General features: G+C 39.7%; 1 protein-coding gene across 2 annotated transcripts in view; it reads right to left on the bottom strand.

Moving 5' to 3' along the window:
• slc12a1 (solute carrier family 12 member 1) overlaps window positions 1-16024 on the bottom strand; it is a 56710-nt gene that overhangs the window by 25712 nt on the left and 14974 nt on the right. For both annotated transcript variants that reach the window (XM_078429924.1, XM_078429925.1), the window contains exons 11-17: window positions 14734-14841; window positions 14000-14123; window positions 12235-12336; window positions 11858-12013; window positions 10119-10218; window positions 8440-8551; window positions 3202-3342 (exon numbers count right to left, since the gene is read on the bottom strand). In XM_078429924.1, coding sequence (XP_078286050.1) covers window positions 3202-3342; window positions 8440-8551; window positions 10119-10218; window positions 11858-12013; window positions 12235-12336; window positions 14000-14123; window positions 14734-14841 — 843 coding nt within the window. The remainder of the gene's footprint in view (window positions 1-3201; window positions 3343-8439; window positions 8552-10118; window positions 10219-11857; window positions 12014-12234; window positions 12337-13999; window positions 14124-14733; window positions 14842-16024) is intronic.

Raw genomic sequence — 16024 nt, 5'->3', positions numbered from 1 at the left:
TCGGAAGATTCAAAATACAAGGGGAATATTGAGCAACAATATTCCCAGCACAAATTTGATTTATTCACTTACTTCGGATCATTTGAAAATATGTATTCTTGTTGATGCAGCACAGAAGACATTCATAATTACAGTAAACCCTCACTATAACAGTGGCGCAGCAGTAGAGTTGCTGCCTTACGGCAAATGAGGCGCCGGAGACCCGGCTTCGATCCCGACTACGGGTACTGTCTGTACGGAGTTTGTACATTCTCCCTGTAACTTGCTTGAGTTTTCCGAGATCTTCGGTTCCCTCCCGCACTCCAAAGATGGACAGGTTTGTAGGTTAATTGGCTTGGTAAATGTAAAAATTGTTCTTAGTAGAATAGTGTAGAATAGTGTTAATGTGCAGGGATTGCTGGTCAACGCAGACCCGGTGGGCCGAAGGGCCCGTTTCTGCACTGTATCTCTAACTAAACCATAGAGGAAGGAATGGTGTCCGTTATTGCCGTTTGTCTGCTATAACCAAGTACGACATTATTATTGTATGTAGTGGTAACAAAGAACTGCAGGAGATGGCTAATACACAAAAGGACACAAAATGTTAGAGTAACTCAACGGGTTAGGCAGCATCTCTGGAGTGTGGATATGTGACTTCAGGACCCTTCTTCAGACTGATCCAGTCCGCTGAGTTACTCCAGCACTTCATATCATTTCACGTTAAAACTAGACGTCAATGACGCTGGTCTGCACAAGCGAGCTCTTCTTCACCAGCTGCCGCACGGAGCTGTTGTTACTGCTTATATTGTCGCCCTTGGCCATCAGCTCTTTCTTCAGGCCACTGCCATTGACAAGACACGCACGGTCGCTGTGGGGCTCCCTCCCCTCTCACTAGCTGCTGCTTCTTCCTGACAACTGTCGCTTTGATGCTCCCTCCTCCTTCTCCCCTGCAGTGGCCAACATCTTCCAAGGTGGAGTATGTCGGCGACTCCAGTCGCAGGAGACGTCAGTAGAGGCCAAGTGGACAGGGCAACGGGAGGAGGAGGTGGCAGCAGTGGACTAGGGAGTGGAAAACGTGGCAGCCTGGGAGAAGGGAGGGAGCCTAAGGTGACTGAGTGCATCCTGTCGTTGGTAGCGGCCTGAAGGGGCTACAACATGACCCACAACAACAGCGCGTCAAAAGGACTGTGTGGTGGGTGAAGGGCTCACTGGTGCACCTTGCAAGTCGTGGTTGGCTTCAGAAGCCAGGGTTGTAGGCAGCTGGGCAGGGAGTGCGTGCTGGGGGCGGCGTTGGCAGATCAATCTTTAACTAATATCTGTTATAAAGGGGTCTGATAGAGGGTTTACTGTATTTCCATAATTGTGAAGGATCATGTATTAAGAGGAACTGAAGGGTCATGTAGATAAGAATATCGCCTCTCAACAACCCCATGTTGAAATGGACAAAGCAGCCTCCGCTGACAAGTTCCATCATAGAAATCCCATGTTTATAGTTAACATATAACTGATATTGGAATCAGTCTTTTGTATTTATAATTCATGGAATCATTAGAAACATCTAGTTTTATGGAAAGGAGACAAATCATCACCCACTCAATTGATCCTTTTAAGATATTCTGTAAATCTGGGGAATTCTGGGAAGCAATGAAGTGATCCAATAATAATGATTTATAGACAATAGACAATAGGTGCAGGAGTAGGCCATTCGGCCCTTCGAGCCAGCACCGCCATTCAATGTGATCATGGCTGATCATTCTCAATCAGTTCCTGCCTTCTCCCCATACCCCCTGACTCCGCTATCCTTAAGAGCTCTATCTAGCTCTCTCTTGAATGCATTCAGAGAATTGGCCTCCACTGCCTTCTGAGGCAGAGAATTCCACAGATTCACAACTCTGACTGAAAACGTTTTTCCTCATCTCAGTTCCAAATGGCCTACTCCTTATTCTTAAACTGTGGCCCCTTGTTCTGGACCCCCCCAACATTGGGAACATGTTTCCTGCCTCTAATGTGCCCAACCCCTTAATAATCTTATACGTTTCGATAAGATCTCCTCTCATCCTTCTAAATTCCAGTGTATACAAGCCTATTCGCTCCAGTCTTTCAACATATGACAGTCCCGCCATTCCGGGAATTAACCTAGTAAACCTACACTGCACGCCCTCAATAGCAAGAATATCCTTCCTCAAATTTGAGGTTTAAAGATCAGAATCTCTGGCCACATAATAATTCATGCTTTTCATAAATGGTTCTAATATGAATAGTGACAGACTTTGGAATCTTAGAGCAGAAGCAAACAGAATGTTAAATGACAATGCCAAGACAAATTAGAGGCAGTCACAATTAACCAGGAATTTGGCATACCAGTACGATATCTGATTGTAATTACAATTTGTGAGATTGGGGTTCTCAATAAATTATGCATTTCTTAACCAAGGATAAATATATTTGCCCGAGAATGATGCAATAAAAGTCCAGTAGATTCATTCCTGAAATGAGTGTTGTCCTCCAATGAAAGATTAAGTAGGATGCGGCTATATCCTCTGGAATTAAGTAACAGCAGTCTCATTGAAACAAAATTTAAGCTGCCTTTCAAGTCTATGTGGAGAGTCTATTTATTATGGACTGAAGCCAATTAAGACAGAAAATGTGCATGTTAAATTTGTGATTTAAAGTCTAGTGGGTGCTCAGGCTTTGAGAATTCAGAACTGTCAATAGTCGTTTATTTGTCACATACACATAAATGTGTAGTGAAATGAAACATTACCCGCAGTTCAACATTAAGACCAAAATCAATAGGTTTTCAAACACAGGAAATTATGAATGAAAAAAATCTGTTTTGAGGTAGAAGACCAGTCTTGGCATTACTGAATGGAGGAGCAGCCAAAAGGACAACTAAATTATCCCAATTTAGTTACTCTTGCTGTTACTAACAAAAAGAAACAAAGGTAAAACGTTGCGGATTGACAAAAAGTAAAACAATCATACAAATTGAAAGGTTGTGGAACATGGAACATGCTATTGCATGAAGTGATTATTGCAAATTATACTGGTTCATTCAAATACAGATTCTTAAAAATATTGCTCCTGATTAAATGGTAGAAATCTACTCAATTTAAAAGGGGCACATTTTTTGAAGCAAATATGCTGTTACAAGATTTGGTCAGTTTATTTTGTAACTCTGCATTATTTTTCTACTGGATTTGTTAATATAGATTTAATCACCTGAAGTAAGCACTTTACTCCTTCTCGCAAATTGTCTCCAGCCACTGCTGCATAGAAGGCTTTTTTCTTGTTCTTTGTTAGCCACTGCTGATATTTATCGATATTCATATTAATTTCACTGACTGTTTGCTTCCGTGGACCCTAAGCACAGTATTACAATGTTAACATGTTAACATGGATAAACTCAGTGGTATTATTTGGAGTGCATTTCTTATTCATTTCAAACATCTAATAACTTTTATTTCATAAAGTATGCTGAAGATTTCCGACAACTATTGTGCTTGTACAAACAAATTTCAGGAAAGCAGAAAATTACAATTTTCCTTCATTTCATCTTTCCACTACCCACCCACCACTGCATAAAAAGTGAAATGCTCCATCTAGCGTTTTAATGAAATGCTCTTGACCTAAAAACATCAACTCCTCTCGTGCCAAAACTCGTGCTGCACGACTTGTTGAATGCTCCCAACAGTTTCTGCTGTCGCTCCATCTAGTGGAGAAACAAATTAAGTCCCAAGCATCAGAATTCAAGATAATTAGTTCACCACATGAATTTCAAAAACATCAGTCTCACTGTTGATATGCTTCTGAAATAGTATTTTAACCATTTTTTACTCTATCAATGCAGAAACGTTAATAAAAGCTTTATAGCCCAATGACACAAGAGAAAAATTGTGCTACATCATACACTTATCTTACGTATGTCAGCTGTAACCATTAACATATCCTTCTCTTGTATAGATATTTCAATATTTGGCAATCTTGTTGGAAATGCAGAAGCTGGACCCCTGACATTACCTTACCCAAAGGAAATATCAATATTTTTTTTACTGGACAATTTCAGATTTACAGCATAATTCATAATCATAAAAACAATTATCACTTGCACTAAATTTGGCCAAAAATTAAATCTTGAACATTGTTTAATCTTTGTATATTAATCAAATAAAAATTGTAGAAAGATGGAAAGGGTAATCACAACACAGAATGTGACGAACAGAAAATAGGAATTGCTCAATACATCTATGCTACATCTACACTTCCATGCAAAGAGAAACGAGTTAACATTGCATGACCAAATTCATTTAAATGAACAATCCGAGTAGTTACAGGTGAAGGGAAATTATTTTTAAACTAGGTCATATAGAAGTAGAATTTTAATAAATGCAAAATGTCAACGTGATTAAATCATCTTATTTCATTCAAACTCATACGCAAAATCTTCAGCCACATAATCTATTTTAAGAAATTCATAAATAACTTCATCTCTACCAATGTCAACAAAACTTCTAAGAACAAACTTTTAGTCAGTTCTCAATCCTCACATTCAGACTAAACATTCATTTGGTGGCACACATCTGAGATGCTTCATTCATTAAATTTGTGTGCTGGTCACCACAGTAGAGCAAATATGTGACTGTACTAGAGTGCGGTGGAGATTTATGAGGAAGTTGCTAGGAACTGAAAATTGTGACTATGCTTTGTTTTCTTTGGATCAGAGACATCCAAGGAGATTTGGGGATGCATTAAATTAAATGCCCTTGATATAGTAAAGCAGAGGGATAAAAAAAGATTCAAATTTATTTGGTAAGAGATTCAGAGAAGAGACAAGCAAGCTGGAACTCCTTCGTCTAAATCGTTAATATATATTGTAAATAACTGGGGTCTCAACAGTGAGCCTTGCGCCGCCCCACTGGTCACTGCCTCCATTCTGAAAAAGACCTGCTAATTCCTACACTTTGCTTCCTGTCTGCCAAACAGTTCTCTATCCAAGTCAATACCATATCCCCAATATCATGTGCTCTAATTTTGCACACTAATCAAAGACTTTTTGAAAGTCCAGATACAACACATCCACTGGTTCTCCCTTATCCACTCTACTTGTTACATCCTCAAACAATTCCAGAAGATTAGTCAAGCATGATTTCCCCTTCATAAATCCATGCTGATTTTGATCGATCCTGTCACTACTTTTCAAATGCACTGCTATTACATCTTTAATAATCAACGCAAGCATCTTCCCCTCTACTGATGTCAGACTAGCTGGTCTATAATTCAGTTTTCTTTCTCCCTCTTTTCTTAAAAAGTGGGGTTACATTAGCTGCCCTCCAGTCCACAGGAACTGATCCAGAGTCTATAGAACATTGGAAAATGTTCCAATGCACCAAGGGCGGCACGGTGGCGCAGTGATAGAGTTGCTGCCTTACAGCTAATGCAGCGCCGGAGACCTGGGTTCCATCCCGGCCACGGGTGCTGCCTGTACAGTGTTTGTACATTCTCCCCGTGACCTGCGTAGGTTTTCACCGAGATATTCGGTTTCCTCCCACACTCCAAAGACATACAGGTTTGTAGGTTAATTGGCTTGGTAAATGTAAAAATTGTCCCTAGTGGGTACAGGATAGTGTTAATGTGCAGGGATCGCTCACTGGTCGATGCAGACCCGGTGGGCCGAAAGGGCCTGTTTCTGCTTTTAGTCAGTTTTTATATTTCCCACAAGCTTTCTCTCATGTTCTATTTTCCCCCTCTTAATGAACCCCTTTGTTCTCTGTTGAATTCTAAATTTCTCCCAGTCCTCCTGTTTGCTGCTTCCTCTGGCAATTTATATGCCTCTTCCTTGGATTTGACTTACAATACCAGGAGACAATGTTTCTATGATTATCAGCTTTCACCTTATAAGTTGTAAGGAGATGTGTAGAAAGGATGCTGGTATACTTTGAAGATAGACAAAATGCTAGAGCAACTCAGCAGGACAGGCAGCATCTCTGGATAGAAGGAATGGGTAATGTTTCAGGTCGAGACCCTTCAGACTGAACTCAGTGAGTCCTCAGTCTGAAGAAAGGTCCTGACCAAAAATGTCACCCATTCCTTCTATCCAGAGACGCTGCCTGTCCCGCTGAGTTACTCCAGCATTTTGTGTCTATCTTCAGTTGTAACGAGATGCTGGAACAACTTAGATTGTTTTCTATGGAGCTTCAGAGAATAAGGAGAGACCTTATAGAAATTTCTAAAATAGGAATAGATAGGGTAGTCAAGAATGTTATTCTCAGGGGAAGTATCAAATACTAGACAGCTTACCTTTAAGGTGAGAGAGGGAAAGTTAAAAGGGGATGTCTGAGGCAATTATAAAAAAAAGAGTGGTAGGCGCATGGCATGTACTGCCATGAGAAATGGTAGAAGCAAACATAATGGCAATATTTAAGAGGCATTTACACAGGCACAGAACATTCTGGGAAAGGATTGTGAGCAGGCAGATGGGGTCAATGTCATGGTCAGTACAGACATTATGGTGCCAAGGGGCCTGTTCCATTGCTGTGCTTTCTATATTCTATTCAAGAGAATGATGGTCAATGACCATAGAAATTTGAGGCAGGTTCTACAAGCATCTGCACACAGATTTCAAAAGGAATCATCTTTCACACATAAAAGAAATATTAATGAGACAATTGTTCACTGTTCTTCCAGTGCTTCATCAGCAGTATTCACTGTAGCAAGGCTTTAAATCTAAGAACTTGGTACTTAAGGATAAATTCTATTTGTATTCATCTTTGTCGTGTCCTCCTCTTGAACTCCGGGACCGATGAGCAGTTTAAAAAAAAATACAGAAGTCTTCATCACTTCTAATAGAGTTCTAATAGACATGATTCCAGTGGAGTCAGTTTGAAAGTTGGCCTGGGTTATACTCTCAGGAGCCACATCTTTGGAGCATTACTGGATGAATCCTGGTGGTGGATCTTTTGAGACTGACCACAAAAAAATCAGACATCACCTCATTCTATATTCTTGTTTGGTGCCGTAATGAGAAGTTAACTTACACTATAATCTCTAGCACAATCTAAAGTACTAATGCATATTTTGGATGAGAGCTTTAGAAGTTACTAGAACAAGTGTGCCCGTTCAAAGCGGGCCCGTTGGGCCCGTCCCCACACCCCCCATTCTCTCCTCCCCCAGCCCCACTCTTACTCTCCAAGTGTGCCCGTTGGGCCCGTCCTCCTGATCTGTGTATGTCAAGTGACCACTATAACCTTCTTTTTTTTTTTTTTTCCTAATCAGATGTGCAGCACTTTGGTCAACATGGGTTGTTTTTAAATGTGCTATACAAATATAATTGACTTGACTTGCAATAACAAAACAATCAGTGCTTTTCTGGAAACTTTTCGAAACAATGTAGCCGTCACAAGCTGAAAACTAAATCCTTTTCTGGAAACTTTTCGAAACAATGTAGCCGTCACAAGCCACAAGCTGAAAACTAAATCTGCACCGCAGCGCCCCCCTGAAAAAGGGGGGGGCAGCGCTTTAAAACCTCTGTAACTTAAAAAACACGCGACCAAATTAAATGAAAATATCACGGCCGAGCGAGCGCAAGATTGGCGATTGAGGCGGTGCGAAAACCGTCGCGCTACGGTCCGCCGTTTTGCTGCAATCGCTGTTACGAATATATCAGGCCAAACCACAGTTTTAGTATTATACTAGAACAAGTGTGCCCGTTGGAAGCGGGCCCTTTGGGCCCGTCCCCACTCCCCCCATTCTCTCCTCCCCCAGCCCTACTCTTACCCGTTTTGTGATGACAGATGTTGCGGTATTTGTTGAGGGGGGAGAGAGTGAGTTGGGAGGGGGGGTGGTTTGCGGGGAGATGTTCTCCCGGTTTTTGGAGAGAGGAGAGAAGCAAGGGGAGAGAGGAGAGGTGTGCCGGTGATCGCGGGCTTGCTCCGCTAACGGCGTCCATTGTTTTTGTGCGTGCGAGGATATTCCGCGCATGCGTGTTGAGTACTGAGTGTGGAGATTCCGCGCATGCGTACTGAGCACTGCCGGACCGCAGCGCCCCCCTTCTGTCAAAACTTCGATAAATGAGGGGGGGCAGCGCCTTTAGACCTCTGTAACTTACAAAATATGCGTCCGAATTAAATAAAAATATCATTTTCCAGCAGCGAACCGCATGCTGATTAAGGCGGTACAAAAATCGTGGCGCTGCGGTTTACCGTTTTGCCGGAATTGCCTTCAGCCGACATCAGTGGAATATATATACAAAAACGTTACAAGATCTGAGTTTTAGTAGTATATAGATAGATAGATAGAAGATTGTCTAGTCTCACTCCCAAGAGCTTTGTATCATGACTCAGCACTTGAACAAAACTGAATTCACAAGGGGAAAAGAAAACTGCTGTCATATGTTGACATTTATCAAATTTCAACATTTTAAAGATCAAATCTATGGCAAGAGAAATCAGTAAGAGTCATTACCATAAATATTTGACTGCAAATGCACAGGCTGAAATTCTTTGTGAACGATAGCGTTAAATCCAACAGAGCTGGCCTGGACATCGGCGATCCTGTCAATACAATGCACTGTGGCCTGGAGTAAAAGAGAGCTAATCATTTTTTTGGAAAAGTTCAATAAAAAATATCCTCTGAATTTTAAAGATTATTTGTTATATAACAAATCATCGACAGAACATAATAGATTTAAGAATAGCAGGTTGATTTTTAAGATCTTGGATATATTAACCAACAGGAATATCTTTATCCATAATCGTTTTGTGATCATTTATAGTAACAAATTGGAGTGTATACAAATCAAAGGAATTAGAGTTGAGATACAGCTTGGAGACAAGCCCTTCGTCCCACCAAGTCCTAGCCGATCAACGATCACCCGTACACTAGTCCCATGCTACATACTAGGGACAATTTACGGAAGCTAATTAAACTACAAACCTGCACATCTTTGGAATGTGGGAAGAAACCTGAACACTTGGAGAAAACGCATAACTCCATTCAGACAGTACCTGTTGCCAGGATCGAACCCAGGTCTCTGGCACGGTAAGGCAGCCACTCTACTACTGAGCAACCCAATAAATCTGAGCTCCCAATAAATCTGGCAATCAAGCAAGCTTGCATTGCAGATGCACTATGCCTGCTCACCTTTACGATAGTGGCTTAAAACAAATTGGCTCACCAACATTAATTAAGTATATAACACTATTTTCTTGGTCTCATCTTTGTTTTAAGATGATTCTCCAGTCTCTAACAACTCAGTGGGGCTCAGGTTCTGACATTCTCTGACTGCTTGCTGGGGCCTCCAGTGCAGGACTTGATTCCTACTCACCCTTCCATTCTCCAGGGCTCTAGTTCCTGCTCTCCCCCTGAAATTCACCAGGCTCACTCTAATGCTACTATGGAAAAATTAAAGTGTGTTGACGTATTAATAAAATACCAATTTATAATCCAGAGCATCTTCTACACTGGTACCAAGGACCCAAGCAATGCGGATTAAGAGATTTATTGAATTGAACACTGTCACATGTGACAAGTCACAGTGTAATTCTTTGCTTCCATACCCAAGGTATGCAAATAGTCACCCATAAAGGGTGCTTAAAGTTACAAATTCTCTCTCCCCCCCTCCCCCTTTGTTCTTCAACCCCTGTCTCCTCCCTCACGGCAGTCCCCCCATGTCTGGTCGTCCTTTGTTCCTTTCCTCGGCAGCGACGTCCTCACTTCCGTACATCCATCCTCATCCATCAGTTGGCACCATCATCGACCGCCACACCAACCTCTCCACTAATACTGCCGGGTCCTCTATAAATCTATAAATTCACTATAGATTTAACCAGCACATAACCTGATCAAATTATCCCTCACTAATTTTTTTTAATTGCTTTGAAAATTCATCAATACTATCACATCCAGGTTGTGGTCAAATTTCAGTAAAAAACACATTCACCAAAAGCATTGAGAAACCAAGGGGGCAACAATTGGCAGATTTTAACCTCAACATTTTCCCCAATTTCCTTCCACTAACTCAGTTATCTTCATAAGAACTCAACTAGACTTCAACAAGATTCAGAAAAGGAACCCAAGTAAATCTCTACAAAATTCAATGATCTAACATCTAGATATTTATCTTTATTTTGTTCCTACCATACCTGAAATTCTTAATATGATCATTCACCCCAGTCAGTGAAAGGGCATCTTGTAGTGCAGTAACATAAGACATGGCTTGTGCTGAAGAACCCCAATTCACCTCTGTTAAGAATAATACTTTTGTTTAATCAGCATAACAAACATACAAAATCATAATTTGAAACCATCACTGATTACATTTTACTGACCATGAATCTCCAAAGAAAGAAATTCACATCTAGACAAATCAAGACTGGTTGTACTGGGTGAGGTTATCAAGCTGCTCAAATCAAATTTATTTGCATGAACTCATTGTCATTGTGCCTTTATCTTAAATCCCAGGCAAAAAAAAACACGATTCAACACAGTCTTAAGTTCAGTTTTACGCTAATGTGATACATCTGGAGCTATGTAGGTATGGACCAAAAGTACTTGGTTCAGTCAAGAGCTTGACAGAATGTCACTCCAGTGTGGAACTAAGCAGTTTCTAGTTGTAGTAACTTCTCACTAATATTGACATCACTGAACAGGGTCATTATCCTACTTTGACCTTCAACAAAAAAAACTTCTGTCAATCTTATTTTCTCCCTTGAAAGTGGTATTAGAGTACCAAATTTCTATGGACACATGAATTGATACCTTCCAGCTTGCTCTAAATGTGGGATTCTCTGCAGATTACCCATACAAAATATACATTGAGAATAGTCATCACTCCCTTTTAGAAATAAGGGCTAATAAATGTCACATAACATCAATTAGAGGAAGCACACAAAACTATGTGTTATGCGCCTGAAGTCTGCAATTTCCTTCAGTTCCTTTAAATCTAACCCCACATGTGCTGATAGTCAATAGAAACATAGAAAATAGGTGCAGGAGTAGGCCATTCGGCCCTTCGAGCCTGCACCGCCATTCAATACGATAATGGCTGATCATCCAGCCCAATAACCTGTACCTGCCTTCTCTCCATACCCCCTGATCCCTTTAGACACAAGGGCCACATCTAACTCCCTCTTAAATATAGCCAATGAACTAGCCTCAACTACCTTCGGTGGCAGAGAATTCCACAGACTCACCACTCTGTGTTTCCAACATTTTGCTAAGTCACTAAAGGAGGTACTGTAGTCATATTCCAAGAGGTAAAGTTACATCAGTGATATTAGAAAACCTCACTGGAACAAGTCTTGCAAACTTCTTTTGTGCGCCTACCTTTTTCCTCCCAAAGGCCTAGTGAGCAAAATGGATGTTGCCCATGGACAGACAATCATGGGGAAGGAAGTATAATGGATTGGAGCCTGCTTCAATAAAACTTACTCAGTCCAGGATTGTGAAACTGCTTCAGGTATAAAGTGTTTTACACCCCACAACCCCTACTCAGTCTGACAAATGGACCAGCTCGCTTTTGACATCTCTACCAGCTGCTCTATCCACATTTATTGTATTCCACTCTAGACATTTGACAATGCCCGCTGTGCTACTGAATACTGCAAAATATTTATTTTGCTATGACTGATTGCAACTTTGTCCTTTGGAACATGACAATAGCTACAATATGAATAAACTCCAATCAGCTCTTCCTTTTGCATGTAATATGCTTGCCTTAAATATGTTCTCAGCATGCAACTGGCATTGCTGACCAGTTCAAATTTTGCTGGAAAATCACCAGTGGGATCAGAAAACTTCAGTTATATTTTGAACACTTTTGTAAAAGTACTCAAGTAAACATGCCTTTCATATTCATCAGAAGCAGACCAAAATTTCTCACCTGGTTTGTTGTATATAACATAAATATTGAGGAATAACACAATTGCAACTGTGATTACAGCTGCCCACCAATTAATGACAAACATAACCGCACAGCACAAAATAGTTCCAAGCAACGATAGCCACATGTTGTAAAATCTAAATGAAGGACGCCACCCTGTTAAAACAATCAATAATAAAGTCACACTTGCAATAAAGTTGTAAAACATCTTAAAACTTAACAATGCAAATGTGTTTCAACTTATGCTGAATTAAAAAAATTGTAGTTCATGTCAGGATACAGTGCTGAATGCTAAAATTATGCTGAACATTAAATAACATGAGGGTTTGAGTTCCTGTAATTTATATACAGTTGCAGTCTACATTTAAAATACTGACCTGGAGTTTTTGAATATGAAGCATGAAAACATGAAAAGTTGATAAGTGCATACGAGGCCAAGAAAAAGTTTGAGATAACGGGCGCAATAGTATTCAGTTCAGCTAAAAGATGAAAGTTGACAATATTAATATTTTCGACTTCATCAAAATACACCTTAAAATTCAAGCATTTTTTTAACAACACGCTTATTTTTTCAATGTGATTTGAAGCTTTTACTGGCAGGTCGTTGCCTCTACAAAATCTCTGCATTTTCTGTCCTTCCATATGCAAACGCAAAACACACATAAAACAAAATCAAATTCTCCACTTGATGGTTGAGATTTTCTTTGTTAATCAAGTCAAAGGAATTGTGGATTTTATTGGGAAGGACAGATGAGGATCTTGAGACACGTTTTCCAACAATAAGGATGGTCCCTAATTTGTGAGCATAATCGTGTACTTGAGATTTTCAGGAATCAAAACGAGAGCGCGGATTCGCTGGTAGAAAGGCAACCTGTATAAACCTTGATCAAGCAGAAAATGTTGATTGCAGAGTGCCTTTAATTGAAATCAGCATTGAGGTTTTTGATGGCATCCCTCATCAGATGTTTTAAGTTCACAAGTTCTAGGAGCAGAAATAGGCCATTCAACCATGGCTGATCTCCCTTTCCCTCTCAATCCCATTCTCCCATCTTCTCCCCAAAACTCCTGACACAAGTACTAATCAAGAATCTTCACTTTAAAAATATCCAGACTTGGCCTCTATAGTCTTCTGTGGCAATGAATTCCACAGATTCACCATCCTCTGACTAAAGAAAACCCTCCTCATCTCCTTTCTAAAGGTATGTCCATTTATTCTGATGCTATGGCCTCTGGTCCTAGACTCTCCCACAAGTGGAAACATCCTCTCCACATCCACACTATCTATGCAGGCCTTTCACCAATTGGTAAATTTATTCCTGATATTTTTTTCCCCACTCATTTTTCATCTGATGAATGTGGAACCAGTTTGATTTTTGCAAGATTTCTTGTGCATTTCTGGTCATTTAAATCCAAGAGGCAATTTGCCAAAATCACACGAGGGTAGTAAAATCTGTTTTGTGGACAGTCTTGCAGCATTGTGGCTATGGATGCAAGAAAAATGTGCAGACATTTAAATATGTGCATTCAGCATTATTAAAATCCAGTTCTATTAGGATAAAGGTACTCCAGTCATTATTTAGGCCAACAGTGCAAAATCTTGCCAGAATCAAACTTTAGGTACCACACTACACAAAAACATTGGACAAATTGGATGCCATAAAAAACAGTACTTGGGTATTCGGAAATCATACTCCAAATTCCATACACATGAATTGGCATTAACCCACCTAAAAATTTGTGTGAAAATGAATAATAAAACATTATAATTAGTGCACTGTTGGGAAAATTGTCTAGCATTCAGTTGATTTTTAAATTCTTTAGAGACTAATATTTCCAAGGGATAAAAGCTCAAACATTAGTGACAACTACAATTGTATTTGCAACATTTTATATTAAAGCCAATACTGCAGTAACAAAAATTTAACTTGGTAAATAAAATCTTCACATTCAAGGCATAGTAAAAGAAAGTTAACTCTCATTCCATACATGCTGAGCATTCACAACATTTTATGTTTAAACCATGAAGTTGCATGTTTCCTGTAACCCATGAATTGTTTAAAGCTTAAAACGATGTACAGATATACAATTGCCAACCTACTTTTAAATACAATTTAAATAATTTAACATTTGAACCTCACTTACCAATCAGAATGAATGCAACAGCAATAAAGAATGTTAAAATGTAGCTTCTAATTGGTTCGCCATTCTTCCCATAACCCTTCCCAAAGAAATACAGCCCTTTGTAAATATTATCCTTGCAGAGAGCCTGTAGAAAAAAAGTCAGCGATATATATATTGATGAACAAGTTTCATTAAAAAAATCTATACCTTGCTATTTAATACATTTTAATGAATAATTGGCTAGCATATCCCATACAAGCCACAAAATTTCATCTTATTACAAAGCAAATATTTTCTAAAAGAACATGAAAAAACTGTCAATGTTTAAGGCAAGGGAACATTTTAATTAAAAATGTTCTCCAAAATTTTTGCCTTTTCCTTTTGCCTTTTATTTCTTCTGCTACGCAAATGTGTTGGTATTTTGTATCAGCCAGTTTAAGGCGGCCAACGACAGAATCAAAAGATTATATAGGAAGAAAACATGCTTTTCAGCCCAAATTTCAGCAGCAAGTATCTTACATTTTACAAATGTGAAATAACAAATCTCTCAATTTATATTTTGAAACGAGTTCACTAGTATCCAATAACTCAATATATATTCTCCTCTTGACGAAAATCACATTTGCTCAAATCACTGCTTGCTATAAATTCCTTTTCTGGATGATAATTTATTACAAATTCACAAGTTCAAAAAAGTTTTAAATGGTTTTAAATGGTTTTGCTTGTAAAACTTCATAAAAACTAATTTATCTTACCTGAAAAATCTTTGGTGCACTGACTAAAGAGGCCAGGGCAGAAGAAAGAGTAGCTGAAAAGATTCCTGCTGTGATGAGGGGTCCAAAACCAGACACCATGCTCATAACCTAATAAAACAAGTAAATATTATCTTCAATGGTGTTTTCTGGTATCTTAATTGTTTCCATGCCTGCCCTTTCATGGAAACATTTGATGACAGAGCGAGGGTGTAGAGCGTGTACACCCGGAACAGGGAGATTTGATGACAGAGGTCATTAGACATCTTACAGCACTGGTACCAGTAAAACTGAGGTGAGAAGGAACTTTTTCACCCAGAGAGTTGTGAATTTGTGGAATTCTCTGCCAGAGGGCAGTGGAGGCCAAATCACTGGATGGATTTAAGAGAGTTAGATAGAGATCTAGGGACTAGTGGAATCAAGGGATATGGGGAGAAGGCAGGCACGGGGTACTGATTGTGGATGATCAGCCATGATCACAATGAGTTGTGAATCTGTGGAATTCCCTGCCTCAGAAGGCAGTGGAGGCCAATTCTCTGAATGCATTCAAGAGAGAGCTAGATAGAGCTCTTAAGGACAGTGGAGTCAAGGGGTATGGGGAAAAGGCAGGAACGGGGTACTGATTGAGAATGATCAGCCATGATCACATTGAATGGCGGTGCTGGCTCGAAGGGCCGAATGGCCTACTCCTGCACCTATTGTCTATTATCTATTGTCTATTGAACGGCGGTGCTGGCTCGAAGGGCCGAATGGCCTCCTCCTGCACCTATTTTCTATGGTTCTATGTTTCTAAATAACATATCACTCTGGTCATTAATCTCTCTGAATTCATTCTACTGCTGTTTTATTTTGGCACCAGAGAGTGATCCTTTCTGGGACCCATTTTGATCGTGAAATTTTACAACAAATTGAAAGCAGCACAACACTGGCCGTGCATCTGAAACTGCATTTTACTTTCCTAGTAGGGAGCGGTGAATGTTTAAGTATATACGTGAAAGAAAATGTATGTTTTGGGGGACGACAGTCTTTTACCCACACTGTCGTCCCCCAAAACATCACACACACCAATTGATATCAATTTCTCATTGAAGCCTGCAATTGAGAATTTCTTATGTGGATTAAACACTATCCATGCTCTTTTCGTACTCTATTCACAGAATGTCTTATGAAAGCTGCTTATTACACCTTATGTCTGTATTAAATTTCCAACTCAAATCTCAATAATATTCATTAGACAATCAAATTTCTGAATTTTTTCTTGCAGCCTTTTACTGACATTTGATTCCTTCAATTG

Source organism: Rhinoraja longicauda, chromosome 38, assembly GCF_053455715.1.
Source record: "Rhinoraja longicauda isolate Sanriku21f chromosome 38, sRhiLon1.1, whole genome shotgun sequence".
Classification (NCBI taxonomy): domain Eukaryota; kingdom Metazoa; phylum Chordata; class Chondrichthyes; order Rajiformes; family Arhynchobatidae; genus Rhinoraja; species Rhinoraja longicauda.
Note: the sequence above shows the minus strand (reverse complement) of the source record. Positions and strands in the feature narration are given on the sequence as shown.